This window comes from Ictidomys tridecemlineatus, chromosome 6 (assembly GCF_052094955.1).
Source record: "Ictidomys tridecemlineatus isolate mIctTri1 chromosome 6, mIctTri1.hap1, whole genome shotgun sequence".
Lineage (NCBI taxonomy): Eukaryota > Metazoa > Chordata > Mammalia > Rodentia > Sciuridae > Ictidomys > Ictidomys tridecemlineatus.
The window spans coordinates 119,922,626-119,947,637 of record NC_135482.1 but is presented as its reverse complement, the minus strand read 5'-3'; the positions used below and the strand labels follow the sequence as shown (position 1 = coordinate 119,947,637).

General features: G+C 35.8%; 1 protein-coding gene across 1 annotated transcript in view; it reads right to left on the bottom strand.

The window, feature by feature from the left end:
* The window catches only part of Mipep (mitochondrial intermediate peptidase), a 144,341-nt gene that overhangs the window by 99,013 nt on the left and 20,316 nt on the right, over nucleotides 1-25,012 (bottom strand). The window contains exons 8-10 of the mRNA XM_005337580.4: nucleotides 20,523-20,571; nucleotides 18,771-18,831; nucleotides 14,007-14,059 (exon numbers count right to left, since the gene is read on the bottom strand). Coding sequence (XP_005337637.1) covers nucleotides 14,007-14,059; nucleotides 18,771-18,831; nucleotides 20,523-20,571 — 163 coding nt within the window. The remainder of the gene's footprint in view (nucleotides 1-14,006; nucleotides 14,060-18,770; nucleotides 18,832-20,522; nucleotides 20,572-25,012) is intronic.

The window sequence follows — 25,012 nt, the reverse complement described above, 5'->3', positions numbered from 1 at the left end:
GAATGATGATAGCACATCACAAATGTTTAATGTTAATTCAACTACAGCACTAATCACTTTAAATGTCAATTGTCTAAATTTACCAATTAAAAGAAAGGTTGCCTCAGTGGATTAAATTTACATTGTCTATAAAAAACTCACCTATAAAGATAGACACATGGAAAAGGAATATAGAAAGTTACACACATTAACAATAATTAAAGTTAATATAGTTACATTAATTTCAGATACAGCAGACTTCAGAGCAAGAGAAACTTATTAAAAAGAAGCATTATATAATGACAAAGGGATCAATTCTCCAGAAAGATGTAATAATCCTTCACATGTCTAAACCTAACAACAAAAGCAGAAAAACAAACTATGTCAGGCTTGGTGGTATGTACTTGTAGTCTCAGCAGTAGGAAGGCTGAGGCAGGAGAGAATCACTTGAGATCCGGAGTTGGAGACTACACAGAAAGACTCCATCTCAAAAAAAAAAAAGGTAAAAACTGACAGAACTACAAAGAAAAATAGATGCATCCCCTAATATAGTTGGACATTTCAACACCTATACATCAGAAGTGGACAGATTTAGCAAGCAGAAAAAATGGTGAGAATATAGTTCAAATGAAAAGAACCTCAAAATGGAACTCTATTTTGTGAAAAATAAATAAATAATTAATTTATCTTTTATAATATTAAATTGGAACAGATTGGCCTTAAAATCATAAGGTCAAATTCAAACCATAGACAGAACGTGAATAAACAAATAAAATTTAACCACATATTGCTATAGCTAGATTAATTTTATCATAAAAGACAATTCACCTTTTGGTTGTTAGATAATAAATATCAAGATAAAAATAAAGAAGAATAAAAAGAAGCTTTACATCTTAAAATCAAACCCTGCCTAAGATTATAATGAGCACATAACGTTTATTTCCACAGAAAAGAAACACAGTAAAACTAATAACAACAGTCTGCTATATTAAACTACAACCTAAAAATATTTATTGACTTACCTAATGCCCATGACACCCATATGTGGTAGTCAGGCAAAACTCAAGGAAACAATTTATCTTAGAGAAAAAAAAAATTAAGTATAAAATATAAGGTTACACAACATCAGTCTATGTGTAAGTTTTATACATATTAAATAAAATAATAGAATATGGAAAAGTAATGTAAAACTCCCTGGCTTTTGTTTGTTTTTTCTTTAAATTTGAGGGTGGGGAGTATAGGTAAGTGTTAGAGCACATGCTTAGCAAGCATGAGGTCTCCTGGGTTCAATCCCCAGTACCACCAGAAGAAGGCAGGGGAGGATTTCAAATTATAGTAAACAAAAGGCAAAAAGTATATAATCTTTTCCCCTGACTCACTGTTTCCATCCCCAGTGGCAACTACTGTTAACAATTTCTTGCAGATCTTTATAAACAATTTTCTATGTACACATATAGAAGTTTACATATATATAAAATTTTTCTACAAATGGAATTATACCATTCACACTATGCTGTAATGTCCTTGTTTAACCCTAAAAATATGTACATTATATGTTTATTTTGTAGTCCCAGGAATAGGGAGGACTCTATCTTGTTGTCAATATATAAAGCTCTATCTTTTTCTCTTTGGTCAGCGTGTAATCATCTACAGAAAACCTGCCGTAACTCAATGCATCTCCTCCTCTGTAGTGTACACCGGCAGTGGGCGCTTCAATGGGGAGAGAAAGTATCCAGTCACTGACCTCACCTGCAATTGCCTACACATGAATACAATAAAAAGAGCCCAGACTTTTAATCGGTTTTATGTATTTTAACTCTGTTATAAAAAGTGCACCCATGTGGCCACACCCCAACTCATCTTCCTGCCTTGGTCAACTGCTACTTCTACTGGGTAACAGTTACCTGCCATTAATTTCTCTTTATTAAACTGACACCACAATGAACACCATTGTCATACCTGTATAAGCTTGTCTATAAGACAAATTGAGGAAATGAAATTTTAAATTTTGATAAGTATTACCAAATTATCCTGCCAAAAAAGATTTTTACATTCCTCTAAATAGTGTGTAAAAATGCTACCATCCTCACTCTTGCCAGTATAATTCTGATATGTTCTTCTAATGCTTCTTTTATTTTCTTTTTTTGGCTACGTGGGCTGCATTTTCTTTTTCTTTTAAGTAATTTGGAACTTTTACAGTCTGTATTTTAGCTCCTCTGTTATCTCTACTACTTTTTAAATAATTAAATATTTTACTGGCTTATCAATTTTAGATAATATCTCTTGATTCCTCCCCTTCTAGCTTACCCTCCTGGTCTGTTCTGTTGTGTAGAGATACAGATATATAAATGTTTATTTGGCTAATTTTATTGGGCACCAATGAGCACAGTAGACCTAATGGCCTTCATTTGGCCACCATGTGCCAGATATTCCCAGAGTGCACTCAATGTGAGAGCAGAGGCAAAGGAGAAGAAATTCTATGGTTCAGTTTAAAAAGATTATTCTGAGGGGAATGGGATAATAAACAAGGAGAGTATTGAATTACAGTAGATGGGGTAGAGAGAGAAGAAGGGAGGGGAGGGGAGGGGAGGGGGGATAGTAGGGGATAGGAAAGTTAGCAGAATACAACAATTACTAATTGGGCATTATGTAAAATTGTGGATGTATAACCGACGTGATTCTGCAATCTGCATTTGGGGTAAAATTGGGAGTTCATAACCCACTTCAATCTAATGTATGAAATATGATATGTCAAGAGCTTTGTAATGTTGTGAACAACCAATAATAAATAAATAAATAAATAAATAAAATAAATTAAAAAAATAAAAAAAATTTAAAAAAACAAAAAAAAATAAAAAAATAAAAAAAAATAAAAAGATTATTCTGCTAGTGATATAGAAGAGTCTAAAATGCAAATATTCATGATTAATATGGGAAGAAAGGGTTCAATATTATAAATATGTACAATTTCCCTAATTTAATCTACGAAAAAAAAATCCCGACCAAGCTCATTATGATAATGACAACGATGATGAATGCAACATTTTGTGAGTCCTCACTATGACACTGGGCTTAGCCCTTTATACATATCTCATTTAATAGCAAAATAATCCCAAAGGTGGTGTCATTACTCACATGTTACAATGGGAAACAGAAAACATGTTTACAAGATGATAATCTTCCTATTACAACTAATAAGTATATAGAAAGAGATTTTCTTTTTAAAACGATCAAAAGAGCATGTCTTTGTTTAGATTCAGGTATTGAAGTAGTTTTTCACAAACATTTGTTACAAATTAAAACAAGTACTAAAGAAAGCACTAAGACTGTATTATCACTCATTCTTAAGCACATTTTTCAAAATGCTTTCCTGAATGAGAGAGGCAGGGGGCTACTTACTGACTGTAATTGGGGTCTTACAACCCAAAGTTCATCCCTGCAGCTGCATAACAATGAGAAAAAAGATGGAAAGCCACAGATTCAGAGAAAAGAACTACAAAGAGAAATGACTGTGGTGATTACAAAGTGAAGAACAGGAAGTTGAAGGTATGTGTTTAAGAAAGAAGGAAAGGAAGCAGTAAGCACTGTCAAGAACTGAAGGTATCAGGAATGTTGAGGACTTAAACAAGTTACTGACTGGCAGATGGCTGATAACTTGGGAAAATGAGCTGGGTAGACTAACAGGGTTACACATCAGATTACATCAGAGAATAAAAAGGAGGAGGATCCAGGAAAAACTACTATAGGAGATGGGGGAGTTTGGAAGAAAAAAATGACTCAAGTGAGAAGTAATTATTTATATTTAAGATAAGGGATATCTTAGCAGGTCTGCAGACCAAGGGGAAGAAGCTATTAGAAAGGAAGAGATTGGTGTTTATGATAAAGTTAATGTAACTGGTAAAGTAGTTTGACCATAGTGTCTCACACTGTCATAGTGCTTTAAAATTTGCAAAGCTGGGGCTGGGGATATGGCTCAAGCCGTAGCACGCTCGCCCGGAGTGCATGTGTGGTCTGGGTTCGATCCTCAGCAACACATACAAATAAAGATGTTGTGTCTGCCGAAAACTAAAAAATAAATATATAAAAAAAATTCTCTCTCTCTTGGGCTGGGGATGTGGCTCAAGCGGTAGTGCGCTCGCCTGGCATGCGTGCGACCCGGGTTCAATCCTCAGCACCACATACAAACAAAGATGTTGTGTCCGCCAAGAACTAAAAAATAAATATTAAAAATTCTCTCTCTCTCTCTCTCTCTCTCTTTAAAAAAAAATTCTCTCTCTCTCTCTTTTTAAAAAAAGGTATCAAACAGGAAATTAAATTAAAAAAATAAAATTTGCAAAGCATTTCTCATCAAGAATTTCTCTTAGACCTTTTGTGATGCTGTGAGATAGATAATTTAAGAATGATTTCCTAATTTCACTTGAGTAAAGTGAGGCCCCAAGAGGCTTGTGATAATTCCAAGGCAGTTGGGAATAGGAGAAAGAGTCTGGGCTTGAAGTTGAAATACCGGCTCTCTTTCTTACTGCTTCTATGCTTTAAGCAAGTTATTTGCCTCTTTAAGGCCTCAATTTCCTCATTGAGAAAATGGGAATGATACTTCACAGTTTCAACACAGGCAAAGAACCTGGCCCTGCTCCTGGAACAAAGCCAACACTCAGTAAACTGCAGCCACTTTTATGACTACAGTTAGAGTGGCAGAGCCAGAGTGAAAACAGTGGTTCTTACTTCTGCTAATTCCTCTATACTCCTCAAAGCTGCTGTCACCTATAAAATGAAATGCAACATTGTTAAGAAGCCTGAGTTAATGCAGTAAACATTCATGAATCACCTACTATGTGCCAGGTAACTCCTCAATGTAGACAGATACAGTACCCATAAAGAATGATTAATCCAAATGATAAAGGACACACGAGCAGTATAAACAGGTCTCTGGCACAAAGATGAGGCTGCAATTAATTCTGCCTGCCAGTCAGGAGAGAATGAGAATGGGAAGATCAGAGAGAATTAAAAGGAGGACTTGGAAAAAAAAGATGAGGTTCCAGCAGAGAGGAAGGCATCCTAAGTGGAAGAACAAGCACCAGCAAGGGCTCAAAGGAATTGAAATGAAGAGAACATACAGCTCGGTCAAGTTTGATTACCCTAGACGTTACTCAGTCACCTCAAACCTAACTTCTACCTGCATGCTGCACCACACCCTCAGTGACTTTACCAAAGGAAACTTAATTCCTTCCTGAAGAAGAACCAGAGAGGATGCAAGAATTCAAAAAACAGCAGCTACAATAGTGTCTGAGGGGAACTAAGGAACCATTCCTCATATAGACCAGCCAAGAGGCAGCTGAACTCCCCTACGAGACCCATGTCTACTTTGGTCCTAGTTTCCAATGTGATACCTCAGTGTCACAGGCCTTTGGCCTCCCCATTCCTTAGGACCCCTTCAGGATGCTACAGACATGACCACCCAAGCCTGGCTCAGGAGGTGGATGTTCTTCCTGCCGCATGGGGCAAGTGGGGCAAGATCTGGCTGTGAATATGAAGTTGCAACATCTTTATCAGAACTTCTCTCTCTCTCTCTCTCTCTCTCTCTCTCTCTCTCTCTCTCTCTCTCTCTCACACACACACACACACACACACACACACGGTTCTGTGCTTAAGAACCATACCTTTATGGTTCTTATCAAAATAAATACCTTTATTTTGTTTATTTATTTTTATGTGGTGCTGAGGATTGAACCCAGCACCTCACATGTGCTAGGCAGGTGCTCTACCATTGAGCCACAACCCCAGCCCCAGAGCTTTTTATTTTTGTGGATATTACACAGAGACCCAGAACCATAGAAAAGCATTTAATATAGGTGACACATCAACCCTTCCAGCATACTGGAGCCACAACCAATGCAAACAGAATCACATTTAAGTACATCTTGAAAATTTACATGGGATACTGTCCAGTCATCACTGAAAACTCTTAGTTTCCTTTTCTCTTTTTGTTTGTTTGCTGCTGTTAAGATGGGATTGCCCAGTCTCAAACTCCTGAACTCAAGCAATTCTCCTACCTCAACTTCCCAAGCAGCTGGAATTATAGGTACATGCCACCACATCTAGCTCTTTTAGAGTTTGCTAAGAGAATTTTACTAATGTGTTGTAAAGAATTCCCCTGATTTGGTTCCAAAAATAAGGAATCTTTGATTCCTCTGAAAAAGAAACAGGAAGAAAATAATTATTTATCATAGTTACTGAGTGAAATTCAGTAAGTGATCTGCTATTTGTTCTGGTTAAAAATCTGCTACCTATGGGTTTACAAATTTTCAATTTTCAAAAAATCAGAACAAATTATAATCAAAATGGTAAAATGGCATAAGTATGATTAGGTCTTTTTTAGCACAAATAATGGAATTTGGGGCTGGGATATACCTTGGTGGTTGAGAATTTGCCTGGCATGCCCTGGGTGTGAGTTCAATCCCCAACATCACAAAAAATAAAATAAAAAACAATAAAATTTAACAATATATCAAAATTCTCATCATGAATACTAATTATGATTGAAATAAGCAAAGAAATATCAGTGAAAAAGATTTTTCAACTGAAGAATTCTTCATTCATCATTGAGATTTTTGTTTATTTAAAAAAAAAACAATGTTTCATTGTCCATATGAAGCATACTCTGAGTCACATTGAATTTCAACCTCTGATGCACAGGGAATTAAGGTTAAGAAAGAACTTGGATATTACTTCCAAAAATCTTGGCACTGAACTTAGTGAAAGTATAAAACACAATTAAGTGCAGTCAATGGATCCAGGTTAAAACTGCAGGTAAACACAGGCTTCAGTCTCACTCTATTCAATAAATGAAAGCAGGTATGAGACAGAACTTTTGCATCAAAAGGCATAAAATAAATGCTCAGAGGTTCATTACAGAATGAATGAGATGGCCTGCCAGAGGACATGTGTGGGCCAGGCAAAATGCACACTTGAAAAGAGCACAGTATGTGACAATATTGTCAGAGGAACTATTTTTAACTTTATCAAAAGAACAGTGTACTGGAATGCTTTTGGCATCAGAAATGATTGTCTGGGTATAATTATAATGTTATAGTTGGATGGCATTTTGAAATGTTTAGTGTAGAACGCCACAGGGAGAGCTACTGTTTTCTTTGGTTAAATAAAGGTATGGTAGCAGTGAAAGAACTGAGTGATACTGGAATCTATTTGTCTTTCAGGTAATTATATAGCACTAAAAATGAAGAAGACCTTTTCCTCCTTCCATTTCATAGAGAACCCCCCATGGTCAAGTTGGTTTTATCTTGATTTGTCTGTCAACCTAGAAGCAAGAACATTGCTTCTGCCAAACTTCCTGGTCATCGGGGAATAATAATCCTTAGGGGTGCAGATTAGCTGCAGATATCACTGGAAATCAAGGCTGAACAAAGATAGTGTAATTCCATCACCACCATGGAGAATAAAGTGAATCAGTAGGCCTGACTGGAGAAAGGATAATAATAGCACACAGAAGTGGCACCAGGTGACAGCACCCCAACCATAGTCACTAGAAACAAGTCTTACGACAGCAGTGAGACTTCTACCTGTAGCTATCCCTCCATTTAGAGCTGCTGAAATGTTGGGAGCCAGTGTCTAGGTCTACCCCCACCCCCAACCCTCCCCGGGGAAGTGAGGAAATAAATCCTGGTGAGAAGGCACAAGTGGAAGCTGTAGAAAGGAAAACAGGCAGGATTTTTCTTCCCCAAAGCTTTGGGGGAAAAAAGATGATGGAAGTTCAGAGCCCTTGCCTAAAGCTTTTCCAATGCTCAGAGGTTCATTACAGAATGAAAGAGATGGCCTGCCAGAGGACATGTAAAGGCCAGGCAAAATGCACACTTGAAAAGAGCAGAGAATGTGAATATATTGTCCTCAGACCCCTCCTCTCTTCTGGCTCAGAACAGGAGCAATCATCACTCACTTCTCCCACAAGACAACTTCTCAGGATCAACTGGGTCTCATAAACACTAGTGAGAAGCCATCGGGTGAATGATGCGGAACTGGATGCTTTCACATTGCTGATAACAACATGTAATTTACTTTCTAACTGAGTGAATCTATGAGTGTCCCTGCCAAAAACAGGAAATGTTTAACATACAGTCTTTAGATATACCATCCAGCTTACAGAAATAGTAGCATGTAAGCAACCAATGAAATGACACTACAAAGAAGCAACCAGATAGGGCTGGGGCTGTAGCTCAGTGGTAGAACACTTGCCTAGCACCTGTAGGGCACTGGGTTCAATCCTCATCATCATATAAGAATAAATAAATAAAGTGTCCATCTACAACTAAAAATTAGAAAAGAAAGAAAGAAAGAAAGAAACAACCAGATAAATCCAGAAGGTTCTTGTAAGACAAACATATGGTCTCTTCAACAATTGCTTGATAATATGGATACAGAAGACACGAGATATGGAAAATTGTTACTGAGTAAGAGAGAGAAAAACCAAGTGAAATGTATAGGCCTTGTCTGGATCTGAATTCCAACAAGCTAACTGAAGGGGAAAGAGAAAAAAAAAAGGCAGATTTAATGCTGCTATAGTTTGGATCTTGAATGTCCCCCCAAAAGCCATGTGTTAAAGTGTTGGTCCTGACCCATGGTGCTATTGGGAAGTGGGAGAACATTTAGGAGGTGGGGCCTAGTGGAAGGAAGTTTAGTCACTGGGGGATGTCCTTGAAATGGACACTGGGACCCTGACCCCTTCTTGTCTCTCTCTTTCCTCCCAGCTGACATGAGGTGAGCAACTTTCTCTACCACATGTTCCTCACCATGATGTGTTGCTCTGCCACAGGCCCCAAATCAGCAAGGCCAATGGATCATGGACTTAAGCTTCTAAAACTGTGAACACAAACAAAAACAAAAAACCTTTCCAATGTATAATAAGTTGATTAAGGTATTTTGTTATAACAGAAATCTAATATAGATACTATCAAGGAAGTATGACTAAAGGCTAGATATTAGATGGTGACAACAAACTGCTGTTGATACTAGGTAATAATGACATTGGAGTTATGTAAGATGTTCATGTTTTTTAGAGATAGATGATAAATACATAAGAGGAAGATAACGGGAGTGCTAAGATTACTTTAAAATATTCAGTAACAAGCAAAGAAGTAAAGCCATGAGGGAGAGGAGTAAAGAATGCCAAAAGAGAAGAGAAATAAAAGGGGAAAAGGGGTACATGAAGCAAATCTAGCCAATCTTGATAATCATTGAATCCAAGAGAAGAATATATAGGAGTTAATCATGTCATTCTACTTCTATTTTGTAAGTTTTCATAATAAAGGTTAATTTTTAACTTTAAATCCATGGAGGTCCCTACATCTATGCAAACAAATAAAGATATAATTTCAAATACCAATCAGAAGTCCTTCTGTGAGAGCCCAGTGTTTTCTGAATAATTTAAAACACAAAACACCCCTATTTTCATTATATAAATGTTCTTAAGATTTTGAGATTATATCTTAACAAGGAATAGACAATATTGAATTCCACTTCCCAATGGTATCTTAATGTAAAATAGCAGCAAAATAAATAAAATATGATTCACTGAAACTCATTATTGGCAGAAAAGAGACAAGACCCCAAAGCATTAAAAATAAAACCCAAACACTACACAGGTACATTAAACAACTCTAAAATGATGACCTCTGGGGGTAGAGGCAAGGATAAGATCAACATTTCTTAATGAACACTTTTTAACATTGTTTTAATTTTTTAAAATTATATGAATATGTTATTTATTCCAAAACAAAATTTAATTTCAAATAAAATCATGTATACTTTTCATAGCTGAAAGAATTAATTTTTCCTTCCCGTAAGAATTTAACACTAAAACTTAAAAAAGAAAACAATGAGTTGCTCTTTTTAAGATATACCAATGGTTCTTTATCCAGTATTTTCTCAGATCAATCTTTGGCTGGTTTAAAAAATATTGATTTCTCCTCTTACTTCTAAAATAGGTTCTTTTCTTCTTTGGAAAGACATTTAGGAAACGTGAAATAAATCTGGAGTGTTTAACATAAAAGCAAGAAAAATATTCCCTGGCATTTAACTTGAAGAAAAGTTCCAATCAAGAAAAGGCCCCTTCTAGTTTTCATTTGGGGTCCACCCACATATTTATGTCTTTACCTGAAATTCTATAAATTTATCAAGGATTTAGAAATCTTTTCTTTGTTCCATTCCTCTAACCTCAACCCAAATTATTATATTTTCCCCTTCTTTCTCATCTATTACCTATGCTTCTCTTCCCACTCTAATCAATCAAGATTATTAAAACCTCAAACCCAAATACTATCATTTATTCCCGGTAAGCTACTTAAAATAGATGTCTAAAAACCCCCAATCTCACAATCCCTTCTGAAGCATTTCTGCATCCCTTTTCCTGAGTTAATAGCCAAGTAAATGAACTAGTATGAAATGTTAGTTAAAATAAGTTAAAGCCCCACGTGGCCATCAGGCAGGTAAGTACACTCAGCAAGATTTTGCAGATGAGGAAGAAACACTAGGAAGGAAAATCTGATTGCTCACCAAACACAGATTCTGTCTCTGAGACAAGGGGGTCTGACTAGAGAAGAGAATTTAGTTTAGCTGAAGAAAGGTTTGGAGGAAGACAACTGGTGGGGGGAAAAAATCAGAATGGCAGGCTAGATCCAATCTGGATACTCATCATCCTGGAAATTCTTCTAGGGGATGGTCCACTTCATGGGATCCTCTTTAAGTATTCTCTAAAATCTTTTCAAAGAGGGGTCAGTGCCACGTTTAAAACACTCATCTTTCAAAAAATTTTAGAGAATCAATACGAATTGTTGAATGCTTGAGAAATAAGGATATACACCTTTTTATTTATTGTTAAAAGAAAAGCATGATCAGATCCTTTAAGACCCTGAACGAGAGCTCCAATTTTATTTTGAAGGCAGTGGTGACCCCTCAACCTGAAAGAGGAAATTGATCAACAGCAGAAAGCCATTCTGCCAGATGTATGCAGGGCACTTCCACCCTGGATACTGTGATGCTGGGAAGCATAGGCAACACGGTCTTCTCTTTTTTAGTATTTATTCTTAATCTGTCATCAAAAGCTCTCTGAAGAGCATTCTAAAATTCATGTGAAACGTTCACTATACTTTTGACGAGTATTTTTTTAAAAAGGGAGATCTGCCCTCTCCTTTAAAAGATGTTGGAGAGTACCTAAAAAGCATCGTAGAGTAGATCACTTCTTAGAAGAGAATCCATAAATAGACAATTTCATATAATAATATTATATATCTACTAACAATACTAACATATCCTTAAGCCTGACCCGTGAAGTCAGGAAACTATAATCAGTTTTAGAAATAACCCTGCTGAAAGGCTAAGAGAACATAAGTAATCTGTCAAAGATCATGTGGCCCCTTAAATGGTGGCCAGGATTTGCTATTCCTTCTAGCTTCTAGGAATGTGTTCCTGGCCACAGGAATAGCTGTCTCTGGTATTTCCACTCTTTCTAATGGAGAACTTGGCAAAAAGACCATGTCTCTGTGGCATGTTGAGGAGTGAGAACTCTATAACTACTAGGGGATCAGGGATCTGTAAGTCCTGTCTCTAGAGTTGGTCAGCAACAGAAAGACTTCTCAATATTGTATTTTTAGCAGAAATGGAGAAGACATTACTATCCTTTATATGATAGCTTTTGCTTAAAACCACAAACTTCTGAGGGATCTCAGATGCCTAATTAATAAATATGCTTTAAACTTCTATTGATTATATCTTTCCAAATCTTTGAATATTCATGTGAAATTTCCACAGAACCATCATTCAGGCATGCTATACTTACAGAATATAGTTAAAGGACAAAAATACCACTTTAATTTAAGGCTAAGGCATTAATTAAAATGATCAGGGGTGGGGAACATGATATGGAAGTAATACCACACACAAACCATGGTAGCAAAAATCAGAACCAAATACATTCAATTTGCATTACTTCTCAACATCAAAAATCAAATCAAATATTTTAAAAATGGAAAACATTAATAAGTAAATGTTAGTATACCTTTATGCCACATCTTTAACAGAGTAAGCAATAAGATTAAAACTTTTTTTAAAAGAATTTTAGAAGAAAAATTATATTTTCATGAGCAGGGTCTGAAGTTTTTAACCAAAAAAAAAGATTCACTTTGAAATAATATCATATGTTAAGCCATTATATACTATAAATCCCTGTTTATCATGGCTAAATTATTATACTGAATTTGAGATACATGTGCAAAAAAATAGCTGATCAAATATTATTACCTAAGGGTTTGGTGTTAATTATGCTTTATCAATGGTTTTGAGAACAGTAATGAATAAAGGTCAAAGACGAGAAAATGAATGAAAAGGAATTATCTGATGTAGAATTATCTTAGGACATCTCATCCTGCTGATGTAGAAGAGGTCATATAAAGTTATTTTTTTCTGCTATTTCAACAAATGACAAAAGAAATAATTAAAAATTATAGTCTAATTTTAGAAAGGTTCCTTCTACCCTTTACTTGATGCTTAATAATGCATAGGAATAAGAATATTTCAAAGCTTACACCAAATAAATACATCATCAAGATACACCTATGTTTTAGTAAGGAGAAAGACAAAAAAACGTACTTTATTCTATTACTCAAATAAATCATAACCTTAGTCAAATTACCTACGTCAAAAATTATCTAGGTGCCCCTTCAACAGACGAATGGATAAAGAAAATGTGGTATACATATTTGATGGAATATTACTCAGTTTTAAAGAAGAATGAAATTGCCAGTAAATGGATAGAACTGGAGAATATCGTTGTTAAGCAAAATAAACCAATCCTAAAAACCCAAAGGTCAAATGTTTTCTCTAATATGTGGATGCTAATCCACAATAAGGTGGGCAAGGAAAAATAATTACTTTAGATTAAGTAGAGAAGGGTGAAGGGACAGGAGGGGATACGGGGATATAAAGGATAATAGAATGAAACAGACTTTACTACCTTATGTACATATATGACTGCATGACCAATGTGATTCTACAACACGTACAATGGGAAAAATGAGAAATTAAACCCCATTTATGTATGACACATCAAAGTATATAAATGCACTCTACTGTCATGTATAACTAATTAAAACAAATAAAAAATATTTTAAGTAAAATGCAAAAAAAAAGATTTATAAGAGAAAAATGTAAACAAAATGTTAAAGGGTAGGATTCTGAGACTTTTTTCAAAAAAAAATCCCTCTGGGCATATAAAATTGCTGGGGACATACATTTTTCAATGGGTTAATTTTAAACAGAACTCTATATTCTTGGGTTATAAGTAAATATACAAATGAAAGAAATAGAATATGTTTAGGGAAAAAAAAATATATCTAATACTTTAACAAAGAAAGACAATATAGAAGCTAGAAGACTGCTTTGATCGACTTGTTTCCTAAAATTTTTAGTTCATTTATATCCCTCTGAATGTGCCAAAATCATGCTGACAAAATATTCTAATAAAAATGAGAAAACATGGAAATCACATAGGAATGAGGAAGTACTGCTTTGTTCCCTCAATGGTTCAACAAACATTTGCTGAGCACCTACCCTGGTATGTGAGACAGTAAGGGTTCTAGCAAAGTCCCAGCATTTAAATGCCCATAGTCTAGGAAGAGAACCAGGAAGCTATGCACAGGAAAGGTTGGAGAGAAGACAGATGCTGGATGCTGTGAGAAGATATTTCAAAGTTTTAAAGAAGGAAATGACACAAGCAACATAAGAATGAACCAGTGGGGGAGAGGTAAAGCATGATCCTATGACACAGCACAACTTTGCAATCCAGATTTTAAAAATTTGTGGGCAGAAGTGTACCTACCAACAGAGGGGATGGGTTTGAGGGGAAACATGTGTAAGGTGGGCACCTGAGTGCATGACAGTAGCTGCATAATTAATGTGCAAAGTGCTCAGTAAATATTTCTTTCCTTTTTCCTTCTTACACGTGTATTTCTTGGAAAACTTACCTCTCTGCACGAATCACACCACTGTAGTAGGGGGGATCCCAAGGCATCAGTTCCTACAATCAAATAATTCATAGTGATGAAGATATTGACAGTTTCAAATTTTTTATTGGTAATGTAGCCAAACTTATAACACGTAAACCAATTACTGTAAATCAGCCTGCTTAAAGAATGTAAGTCAGTTAATGTATATCAGAAAAATTTTATAAAAACCCTAAAAATTCATAGCCTGGAGGAATTTGGCTTCTCTTAATTCAATGGATAAAGAAGACCTAATCCAGAGGAGGACATACAATCAATCAATAAGTACATGAAAAAATGCTCACCATTGCTAGCAGTCAGAGAAATGCAAATCAAAACTACCCTAAGATACCATCTCACTCCAGTAAGATTGGCAGCCATTAGGAAGTCAAACAACAATAAGTGCTGGAGAGGATGCGGGGAAAAGGGCACTCTTGTTCATTGTTGGTGGGACTGCAAATTGGTGCAGCCAATTTGGAAAGCAGTATGGAGATTTCTTGGAAAGCTAGGAATGGAACCACCATTTGACCCAGCTATTCCCCTTCTCGGTCTATTCCCTAAAGACCTAATAAGAGCATGCTACAGGGACACTGCTACATCGATGTTCATAGCAGCACAATTCACGATAGCAAGATGGTGGAATCAGCCTAGATGCCCTTCAATAGATGAATGGATAAAAAAAATGTGGCATTTATACACAATGGAGTATTACTCTGCATTAAAAAATGACAAAATCATAGAATTTGGAGGGAAATGGATGGCATTAGAGCAGATTATGCTAAGTGAAGCTAGTCAATCGTTAAAAAACAAATACCAAATGACCCCTTTGATATAAGAGGAGTAAACAAGGACAGGGTAGGGAAGAAGAGCTTGAGAAGAAGATTTACATTAAACAGGGATGAGAGGTGGGAGGGAAAGGGAGTGAGAAGGGAAATCGCATGGAAATGGAAGGCGATCCTCAGGGTTATACAAAATGATATGTAAGAGGAAAGGAGGGGTAAGACAAGATAATACAAATGGAAGAAATGATTTACAGTAGAAGGGGTAGAGAGAGAAAAGGGGAGGGGAGGGGAGGGGAGGGGGGATAGTAGAGAATAGGACTGACAGCAGAATACATCAGACACTAGAAAGGCAATATGTGAATCAATGGAAGGGTAACTGATGTGATACAGCAATCTGTATACGGGGTAAAGTTGGGAGTTCATAACCCGCTTGAATCAAACTATGAAATATGATGTATTAAGAACTGTGTAATGGGCTGGGGATGTGGCTCAGCGGTAGCGCACTCGCCTGGCATGCGTGCGGCCCGGGTTCGATCCTCAGCACCACATACCAACAAAGATGTTGTGTCCGCCGAGAACTAAAAAATAAATATTAAAAATTCTCTCTCTCTCTCTCTCTCTCTCTCTCTCTCTCTCTCTCTCTCTCTCTCTCTCTCTCTCTCTTCTCTCACTCTCTCTTTAAAAAAAAAAAAGAACTGTGTAATGTTTTGAACGACCAACAATAAAAAAAAAAAAGAAGACCTAATCCTAGAATTCGGGATAAAGATAAACAAGTGTAATTCTGAAGTGTAAACTAAAGCCAGGTGCCATGGTACATGCCTGTAGTACCAACTACTCTGGAGGCTGAAGTGGGGAGTTCAAGGCCAGCCCTGGCAACATTGGAAACCCCAACTCAAAATGAATACATTACTTTACTAAAAAATGTACACCAAAGACAACATTAACAAATTAAATGAGCTGTGAAGAAAATTTCAAAAAATGTAACCCAGGTATTAATCTTTAAAAACGTACTGCACTATGATTAAAATACTAAAGATTAGATTAGGGTTCTTTCTAAATGTAAGCATGAAGGTTAGGGCAGATCCCAAAACTGAAAGCAATAATTTACAATGTAAGTAAGGCAGAATTAACTCTAATCTCGGCAAAGAAAATTTGTCATAAAGAAATATCACAATAATAGTTGTTTTTGACAAATGGTAAGAAAAAAAAACAAAAAAAAAAAACAAAGGAAAGTTTGAACATTTGAATAGATCATCCTCCCTACAAGGTGTCCAGGTGGCAAAAAGACTAGTGAAGAGCCTAGACTGTAAAGTCAGACCACCAGGTTCAAGTTTTCAATCCACACCAAACTGAAAACTGCATAAGGCCAGCAACTTTTGATTGCATGATTCCCTATTGTATCCTGGCACCCTGGACAGTGCCTGGTACATGGTAGTCACTAAAAAATATTTGTTGAATGAACCAACAACACATCCCAAATAGGACTGCTAAATGCACTTAGATTATTAAATACAATGTCTGGCATCAAGTAGAGCTTAATAAATACAGGCTGTTTTTCTTGTTAACATCACCCTCTAAAATTTAAGGTCAGCATTATCTCCTCAAATAATGAGTTTTTTTTTTTCCATGTTACATGATCACAAGCTACCTACCATGCCATATGTATGTGGCTGGCACATAAACAATAAAGTACATCAAGGGTAAGCTAAACAAAAGTAAACATAAAAGGCACATGAGTACCACACAGGTATTAGACAAGAATAAAGAACACTAAACTCAACTTAAAGGGGGAGTAGGAGATGAGACCTAAAAGATAAGCAGGCCTGAATCCTGAAGGGCCTGGTGGAAGACACAAAGAAATTGGAAGGGAAATCTAAGAATGGTAAGGAGTTATTGAAGAATTTTAAATAAAAGAGTGACAAGAGCAGATCTGCTTTTAGGAAAAAAAATACCCCTTAGGTGGGAATCTATTCACTTATTCATATTTTAAATAAGTGTTGGCACCTCCTCTCTGCTAATACTGGGCTGGGCACATTGCTAAACAGTCTGAATCTGGTATGGTTTTGAAGGGAGCAAAAACAAAAGGCTAGAAAACCAATTAAGCAACTACAATTATGATGTGAGTGACAAATAATAATGATCCAACCAAGACTGTGACAATAGGCATAGGGAAGAAAGAACCCATTTCCATCTTTGGGCATGTTCTTGAGACAGCAGAATGTGTAAGAACTAATAAGTGAGGATGTGAACTACCCTGGAGGATTTATTAAAATTCATCTCATGGGGCTTGCTCCAGGCTCTCTGATTCAATGAGTCTGATAAGGGGCTGGAGAATTTGTATTTCTACCAAATCTCCAAGTGATGTTTCTGGTCCAGAGACCACATTTTGGAAACCACTGATCTACAGAAAGTGAAGGGGCTGACTAGGGCAGCAGAGTGAGCGGTGGCAACATTCACCAGAACAGAGACTCATGAGGAGAGTGGGCACCTCACAAATATCTGCAGAATAATATATAATAGTTAATAAACTGCACAATAATGCCAAGGAAGAATAGTTTAAATTCATATCAGGTTTTATTGAATTTGCTTCTGGCAATTCATTTTTACTGTTTCCATATTCACCAAACCATATTCGGATCTCTTATCTGGTTTTTTAAGTAGACCTATCCACTAAGCCAAAGAGTGCAGATAACCAATACTAGTAATTTTGCTAAATATGGTTCCTATCATAAATTAACAGATTAACATGCTACTCTAATTCCATCAAATCCAGCAATTTAAAATCTGTTTCACAGTGGTTGTATCTGAGAAGCTGGCATATAGTTTCTAAATATGCAAGGCCCTGGACCCTAAATTATTCCTGTGGTAGTAGTTGCTATTGAATCAAGAATTACCAACAGCAGCATCTATGAAAGAAAGTGTTATGGTTTGGATGTGGTATCCCCCAAAAGCTCACATGTGAAACAATGCAAGAAGGTTCAGAGGAGAAATGATTAGCTTGCAAGAGTCTTAATCCAATCAGTGATTTAATTCCCTGATAGGGATTAACTGAGTGGTAACTGAAGTGAAGGGTATGGCTGAAGGAGGTGGCAATTGGGGTATAGCTTTGGGGTATATATTTTGTATCTTGAGTTTGGAGACTCTCTCTCTGTGCTTCCTGATTACTATGTGAGCTGCCTCCCTCTGCCACACTCTTCTGCCATGATATTCTGCCTCACCTCAAGCCCCAAGGAATGGAACTGGCCTTCTATGGACTAAGACCTCTGAAACCATGAGCTCTCAAATGAACTTTTCTTCATTTACAATTGTGCTGGTCAGGTCCTTTAGTCACAGTAGTAAAAAAGACTAAAACAGAAAAGTATACACAACTCCAGAAATCCTGAGGAGGCTCCAAACTAAATGGGAACAAGGGTCCTGACATTTGGAATCCCATCACTTTCAGAGCATCTCCATCACTTGGGCAGCATGCTGGTTGTAAAGACCCTTACCCTACATTATAAGGTCATACAATCATGTGCTTTATGATTGAAAACAACGTATGTTTTTAGAAAGGGATATACTTTGTCAGTTAACACTGATCTACTTAACTGAGCACCATAAATTAGCAAACAAATAAGTGAGCATGTAAACATCGGTATTAATGTTGATGGTTAAAATTACCAACTGCTAGATTGAGTCTTCACTGAGTCTCATTGAAGGATGCTTCAAATTGAGAAGCCAACTTTCTATAGAATGAAAGCAGCGCTGGCATGAATGCTCATAATGTTAATGCACATACACACATACACATACACACACTCAAATTTCTGGATCAAATATTTCAATACCTTTAATCACCAAACAAAGCATCAAAAACAAAACAACATAGATCTTCAGCATATCACAAGAAAGTTCTAGAATCAAGAAATAATCATTTCAGTTGATAGGCTGCTCTTAATAAAAATATTCCAAAATATTTACTTACAGAATTTTGAGGATTTAGTTTCATTTTCATCTGTCGCATCATCTCAAAATCTTTCATAGTTCTGTAAAACAGGTTTATCATTATTTATTAGGACAAAAGTTTAATAATTATGAAAGAACTAACTTTCCAATATTCATGATAAATTAGATATAATCTACGAACAAATGTAAACTAGCATTAATCCAAATTTTACTAAAGTATTAGAAGAGACAAGACTGCATAAATTAGTATATCACTTCAATTCCTATCTTAAAAAAAGCATTATACAGATTAAAAAATTATACATTATACACTATTACAATGTGTAAAAAAGTGCTTTAAAATCTTGCTTTAAAAGGTAAGAAACTTACACTATATTCTCTATAAAAGAATACTAATATAGACAATTAAGATTGCTGTTCATAATTTTTTCTTTATAGAAATACACTAGTTGACAATAATTCAACAAGTCTTTAATATTTATAAAATATAAATTTTTCATTAGAATTAACTCCTATATAACTATAAAATTATATAGATATGTTAGCTGAAATACTACCTATAACCACATACAAGTGGAGAAAGAACACTGCACCACTTAACCATCACAGCAAAGTACAATAAATTGGGTTTGTTTTTGTTTTGAAGCACTGGGGATTGAACCCACAAGTGTTCTATCCCTGAGATGCATCTACTTCCCCAGTTCAATTTTATAAATTATTTGTTATTTTGAAACTGTCTGGTTTGCATTAAAATTGAGCAATTAGAAATGTTTTTTAAATGTTTAAAAAATATATTTTTAAATTTGAGACTAGGTCTCAGTACATTGCCCGGACTAGCCTCTAACTTGCAATCCCCCTGCTCAACCCCCAAGTAGCTGGGATTACAGGTCTGTGCCACACCTAGCTAAATACAATTAATTCTTAAATAATTGCCTAACAGCCCCACCTTAAAAAAGCAATGGTTCACTGGTATTAAGAAGATTTTAGAATTGATAAATGTAAACCAAATTAGAAAGCAATGTGTTCCAAAACATGACTATCTAATCCAAAACAGAAATTTGAGCTAACAAAGAATGTGTTGCAATAGTCAAAAAAGGCTACTGAAATTTTAGAAAGCATTAAAAGAAAGAAAAGAGATGACCTGGCCCTCTTTTACAAACCATATGTGCCCCTTTCTGGAACCCTAGCTATTTAAGGGCAGTCGTATTTTACCCCTCCACTAGAACTAGAAGAGCATCAATCAAAGGCATAATGAAAGGACTGGGCAGGAAAGTCAGCATTGTAACAAAGAATCCAACCAAGCAGAGGGAAATATTTTAGCTTGATGTACAAAACATTGAGGCAGAGCCACTCTCAAAATCCACAAAATGCCAAACAGATTAATCTACCACATCTGTGAATCTCTTGTACTTAGCTGGAAAGATGAGAAATGATACTTTTCATGCTTGTTATAAAATTAACTCTACAGGTTAAAATAAATACATTCAAGAAGGCTTTGGGAACATATTTAAATTACACACAAATGATGGGTTGCTAAAGACAATGGATTAATGACGGTGGACCACCTAAATTGTCAAGATTGGCACCTTAAGAAAACCACAGTATTCTTTCAAAGTAGGTCTTCACAGTGAATATGTCTTGCTGAGTGGTCTGCATAGCTAATATTCCAACATACTCTTAACAGGTCACTTCTTAATTTATTTTATATATTAAGTTCTCAATTTAAAAAACTATATGACATTTAACACTAAATAGCAGAAGAAAAACTAACCTTTCACAAAGTTTGTCAGATAGTTTCTCAAGGAACTGCATGACAGTCTCTAAAAATAAAATCCAAAGAAAACAGCTTCAATTATGAGAAATAACATGAACATACCTGAGAAAATTATATTGTGATAATCATAATCTACATACAACTCCCTTAAAGTGGTGATTTTCAAACTGAAGCAAGGTTGCTAACATGTTATATAATAAACATTTATAGATAATCTCTTTTCTAATTAATCAGAAAAATTAATTAAACTAGCACAGTAAGCCAGGCATGATGGTACATTATCCTGTAATACCAGCCCCTCTAGAGGCTGAGGTTGGAGGATTACCGGTTCAAAGCCAATTGCAGGTTCACCAACTAATCAAGACTCTAAGCATCTTAGCTAGACCCTGTCTCAAAATAAAAAATAAAAAGGAGTGGGGAATGCTCAGTGGTTAAGTGCTCCCCAGTACAAAACAAACAAATAAACAAATAAAACCCTGGCATAGTAAGAATCTAAATCCTTAGGTTATACTCCAAAATTAAAATTGTCAGTGAAAGACTAAAGGAAAATATCTCAAATTTCAATGTGATTCTATCTATAGGTATAAGAGAAAAAAATTATATCTTAGGCATGTCCAATTTTTTCCTAAGTTTTAAAGAGATAGCTAGACAGGTTTGTTCATTAAAAAGAAGTAGTATAGTTTTGAAATACGATTTCCTAAAAATTAAATTTTAAAAATCGTGAAATATGGGCTGGGGTTATAGCTCAGTAGTAGAGCGCTTGCTTCACATGCAAGGGGCCCTGGGTTTGGTCCCCAGCACCACATAAAAACAGACAAATAAAAATGAAGATATTATGTCCATCTACAACTAAAAAAATCTTTTTTTTTAAATCATGAACTATGATTTACTGAAAATTGAAAGAAAACTAAAATATTGACTATTCTTATTTTTGTAAACAAGTATAGAATAATCTATTTGAGATAATACCAAAATAAGATAAAGCAAAACTATAACATTAAATATTTTAAGGTCTAACAGAATTTTTTAAGTGTATATTAAAATACTGTGTCCTTATAATTTATAAATCTATAAAAGTAATATAATAAAATTGCCATTATTTCCCACAAAAGGAAATGTTTTATGTGTATTTTTTCATTTGGCACTTTTTGCCACTGACTGTGTATAGAGCTTTCATGTGTATTTTAGTTTACCACAAACATTGTTTTTATATGTTCCAGATGATCTTTTATATGGTTTTAAGTTTCTTGCCCTCTCTTCAATTTAAGTTATCTCCTTTCTGAGTGAAAAGTCTAAGGAAAGAATGGAGGTTAACCTAAACCATGAAGCCATAGGGCTTCTTGCCACCGTCAATACTTAACAAGTCTTGGATAGATTAATTTTGAAGATACTGCTTCATATTTCATATTAGTGGTGTTAGCAATTACAGAAAGAAAAAAGAAAATTGTTATGTATTTGAAAATGAAATCTCACTTTAGAATATCATACCAGCTACCATATAGGACTATTTATAAATAAATCATGGTGTATACTTTTTATTTCTTTTTTTTTAAGAGAAAGAGTGAGAGAGTGAGAATTTTTTTAATATTTATTTTTTAGTTTTCGGTGGACATAATATATTCATTTATGTGATGCTGAGGATCGAACCCAGCGCCCCGCGCATGCCAGGCGAGTGTGCTACTGCTTGAGCCACATCCCCAGCCCCTACTTTTTATTTCTTGACAACCATATTTTGCTACATTTACTCACTTAATTTTTCTGGTCACAATAATCTGCCTCAAAGAATCTATCTAGAGCTGGGTGTGGGGATACTTGCCTATAAACTTAGCAACTCAAGAGGCTGAGGCAAAAATCAAAGTTTGAGGCCAAGCTAAACAACTTAGCAAGACCCTAAACAATTTTTCAAGACCCTGTCTCAAAATCAAAACTAAAAAGGGCTGGAGATGTAACTCAGTGTAAACCACCTCTGAATTCAATCTCTGCTACAAAAAAAAAAAAAAAGAAGAAATAAAAGGATCTGTAAAATTGTCACATTAAAAGGACTAAATTTGAAACTCCTAAAAATAAATGACTCACTCGCTGCAGTTATTTCCTAATTCACCCATCACATGAATGTCCATCTTACCCTCATTTACCCCTTTCTCTGCCATCCTTATACCTGTGAAGTCTCCCATCTCTTCCCTGTGCACCTCCTTCATGAGACCTCAACTGCCACCTAAGCATCTGACAAACTTACTGACTCCATAAAGTCCTATGACACTGTTTTGTCTATACTAATCATTTGGCAGTAAAGCTCTGCCAACCTGTACTATTAATATTTACTTTTACATGTATACACCTGAACTTATTATTAACCAATTATAAGTCTCCTCAAGGATACAGGTCACAGCCTATCTATGTAACTGTATTCATAGAGTCTCCCTCCAAAATACCACCACCACACCAACCACTCAGTGAACAAGGTGATTTGTCAGCATTGATATATGGCTGAGGTTGCTGCAGTTCCGGTGAGCTCCAATCCATAGCACTTGAGCTAATGACAGTCCCTAGTCCTCTCTTCCTACTTGATCTTCCCACAGCATTACAGTCAACTCACTCCCTTCTTCTTAAGACTTTCTTTTTCATGGCCTCCAGGAGCACATGCTCTATTTGCTTTCCTTCCTTCTCACTAATATACTCCCTTGGCACAAGAATTCATATAAAGATTCAAATGTACATTTCTAGTTCAGAACACTCTCAACTCCATGTTTGAATATCTAACTTCCTACTCAGCTTTGCCACTTGAATGCCAACTTCCATCTCAAATTTAACTTAAACCAAAACAAGGTTTTGGTCTTCCTATCTCAGTTAATAGTAACTCACTCTCTTTCCATTTGCTTAAGTCAAAACCTTTGGCTCTCACGTCAAAATACTCTATAGCCAGGAACTAGAATTATATTAAGTGAAATAAGCCAAACTCAGAAGGTCAGGTGTCATTACATTTTCTCTTATATGTGGAAGCGAAAGAGGAAAATGGAAAAGAAGTAAGGTGGAGGTAACTCATGAAGATCAAAGGGAGATCAGAAGAGGAAAAGGACCATGGGGTAGAAAGAGGGAAAGAGGGGTAAGTGCTAGGGAGTGATACTGGCCATATTATATTGTTATATTGTATGCATGTATGAATATGTAACAACAAATTCCACAATTATATACAACCATAATGCACCAAAAAAAAAATTGGAAAGAAGGAAAAAAATACTCTATATCTAACTCTGACCCCATCTTTACCAGCTGCACTGCTACCAATCTGATCAAGATGCATCATTTCTTATTATGATTATTGCAAAATTGTTTCCAAATGTCATTCCGTCACTCCCACCCCACTGCAGTCTTTGTTGACATCAGCAGCACGTGACTTATCACTAGATATGTCAGATCATTTCATTTCTCACCCAATGCCTGCAATGTCTTTTCGTTTCACTTGAGTCAAGGCCCCACTTCATGCAGACCTCCCTGCCAAGCCCTCTGTTTTCACCTCTTTCCATTCTCCCCCTCCTCCACTTCATTTTGCCCTTTGTACTTTTCCTCAAACATGTCAGTCATTTTGTCTCAAAAGTTTGGTACTTGCTCATGCTTCTGCTCAGAACCTTCTCTCTAGATGGCAACAGAATCTTTCTTGCACCCCTTTTGGGTCTACACTCACACATCATATTCTCAGCAAGCCCGTCCAGATAACAATTGTATGTGAAACTATAATGCTGCCCCCCTCACACTCGACCCACTTACTGAGTTCTTAACTGTCTTCCCTTCTAAGAATGCCAATTTCCTATACTGTTTTCTACACTGACCCATTTCCAGTGCCTAGAATGATATCTGACATATAGTAGGCACTAAGTGAAAACTTCTTGAGTCAATGAATGAAAACAGAGCACTGGCTTTTAAGAAGCCTATGGAGGTAACTTTATAGAGTATGTGTTTAGGTTCTAGCTCTGCCATGTTTTAGCAAAATATCCTAAACTTATATTCTTTATCTGTGGATAGAATGCCTACTTCACAAAACCTTAGAAAAATTAAATGTGATAATATCAGAGTAAGCTCTGAATAATAGTCCAATACTATATTTTATAATTATATAAAAATAAAAATTAGTATTATAATCAAAGTGATAATAACAGCGATTACAGGAATAACACAAAATTTAAAAATATACATATAATGCATGAAGTACATATGAGCCTATTTAGGAGCTAAATTATATGAAACAAATTTTAACTGCTTGGCTGGTGGTATAACTCAATGGTAGAGTAATTGCCTAGCATGGGCAAGGTCCTAAGCTCCATCCTCAGCCCTGAAAAAAAAAAATTGTATGCACGTAAAGGTTTCAAGGACAAAAGAGCTCAAGGAAAGTAAAAAAGTTTAACAGGCTTCATGAAAGAGGTGGATTGAATGCTGAACATTGAAAAACAAAGTATGAGCAAAGGCACCCAGACCCAAATGAGTGTGACATG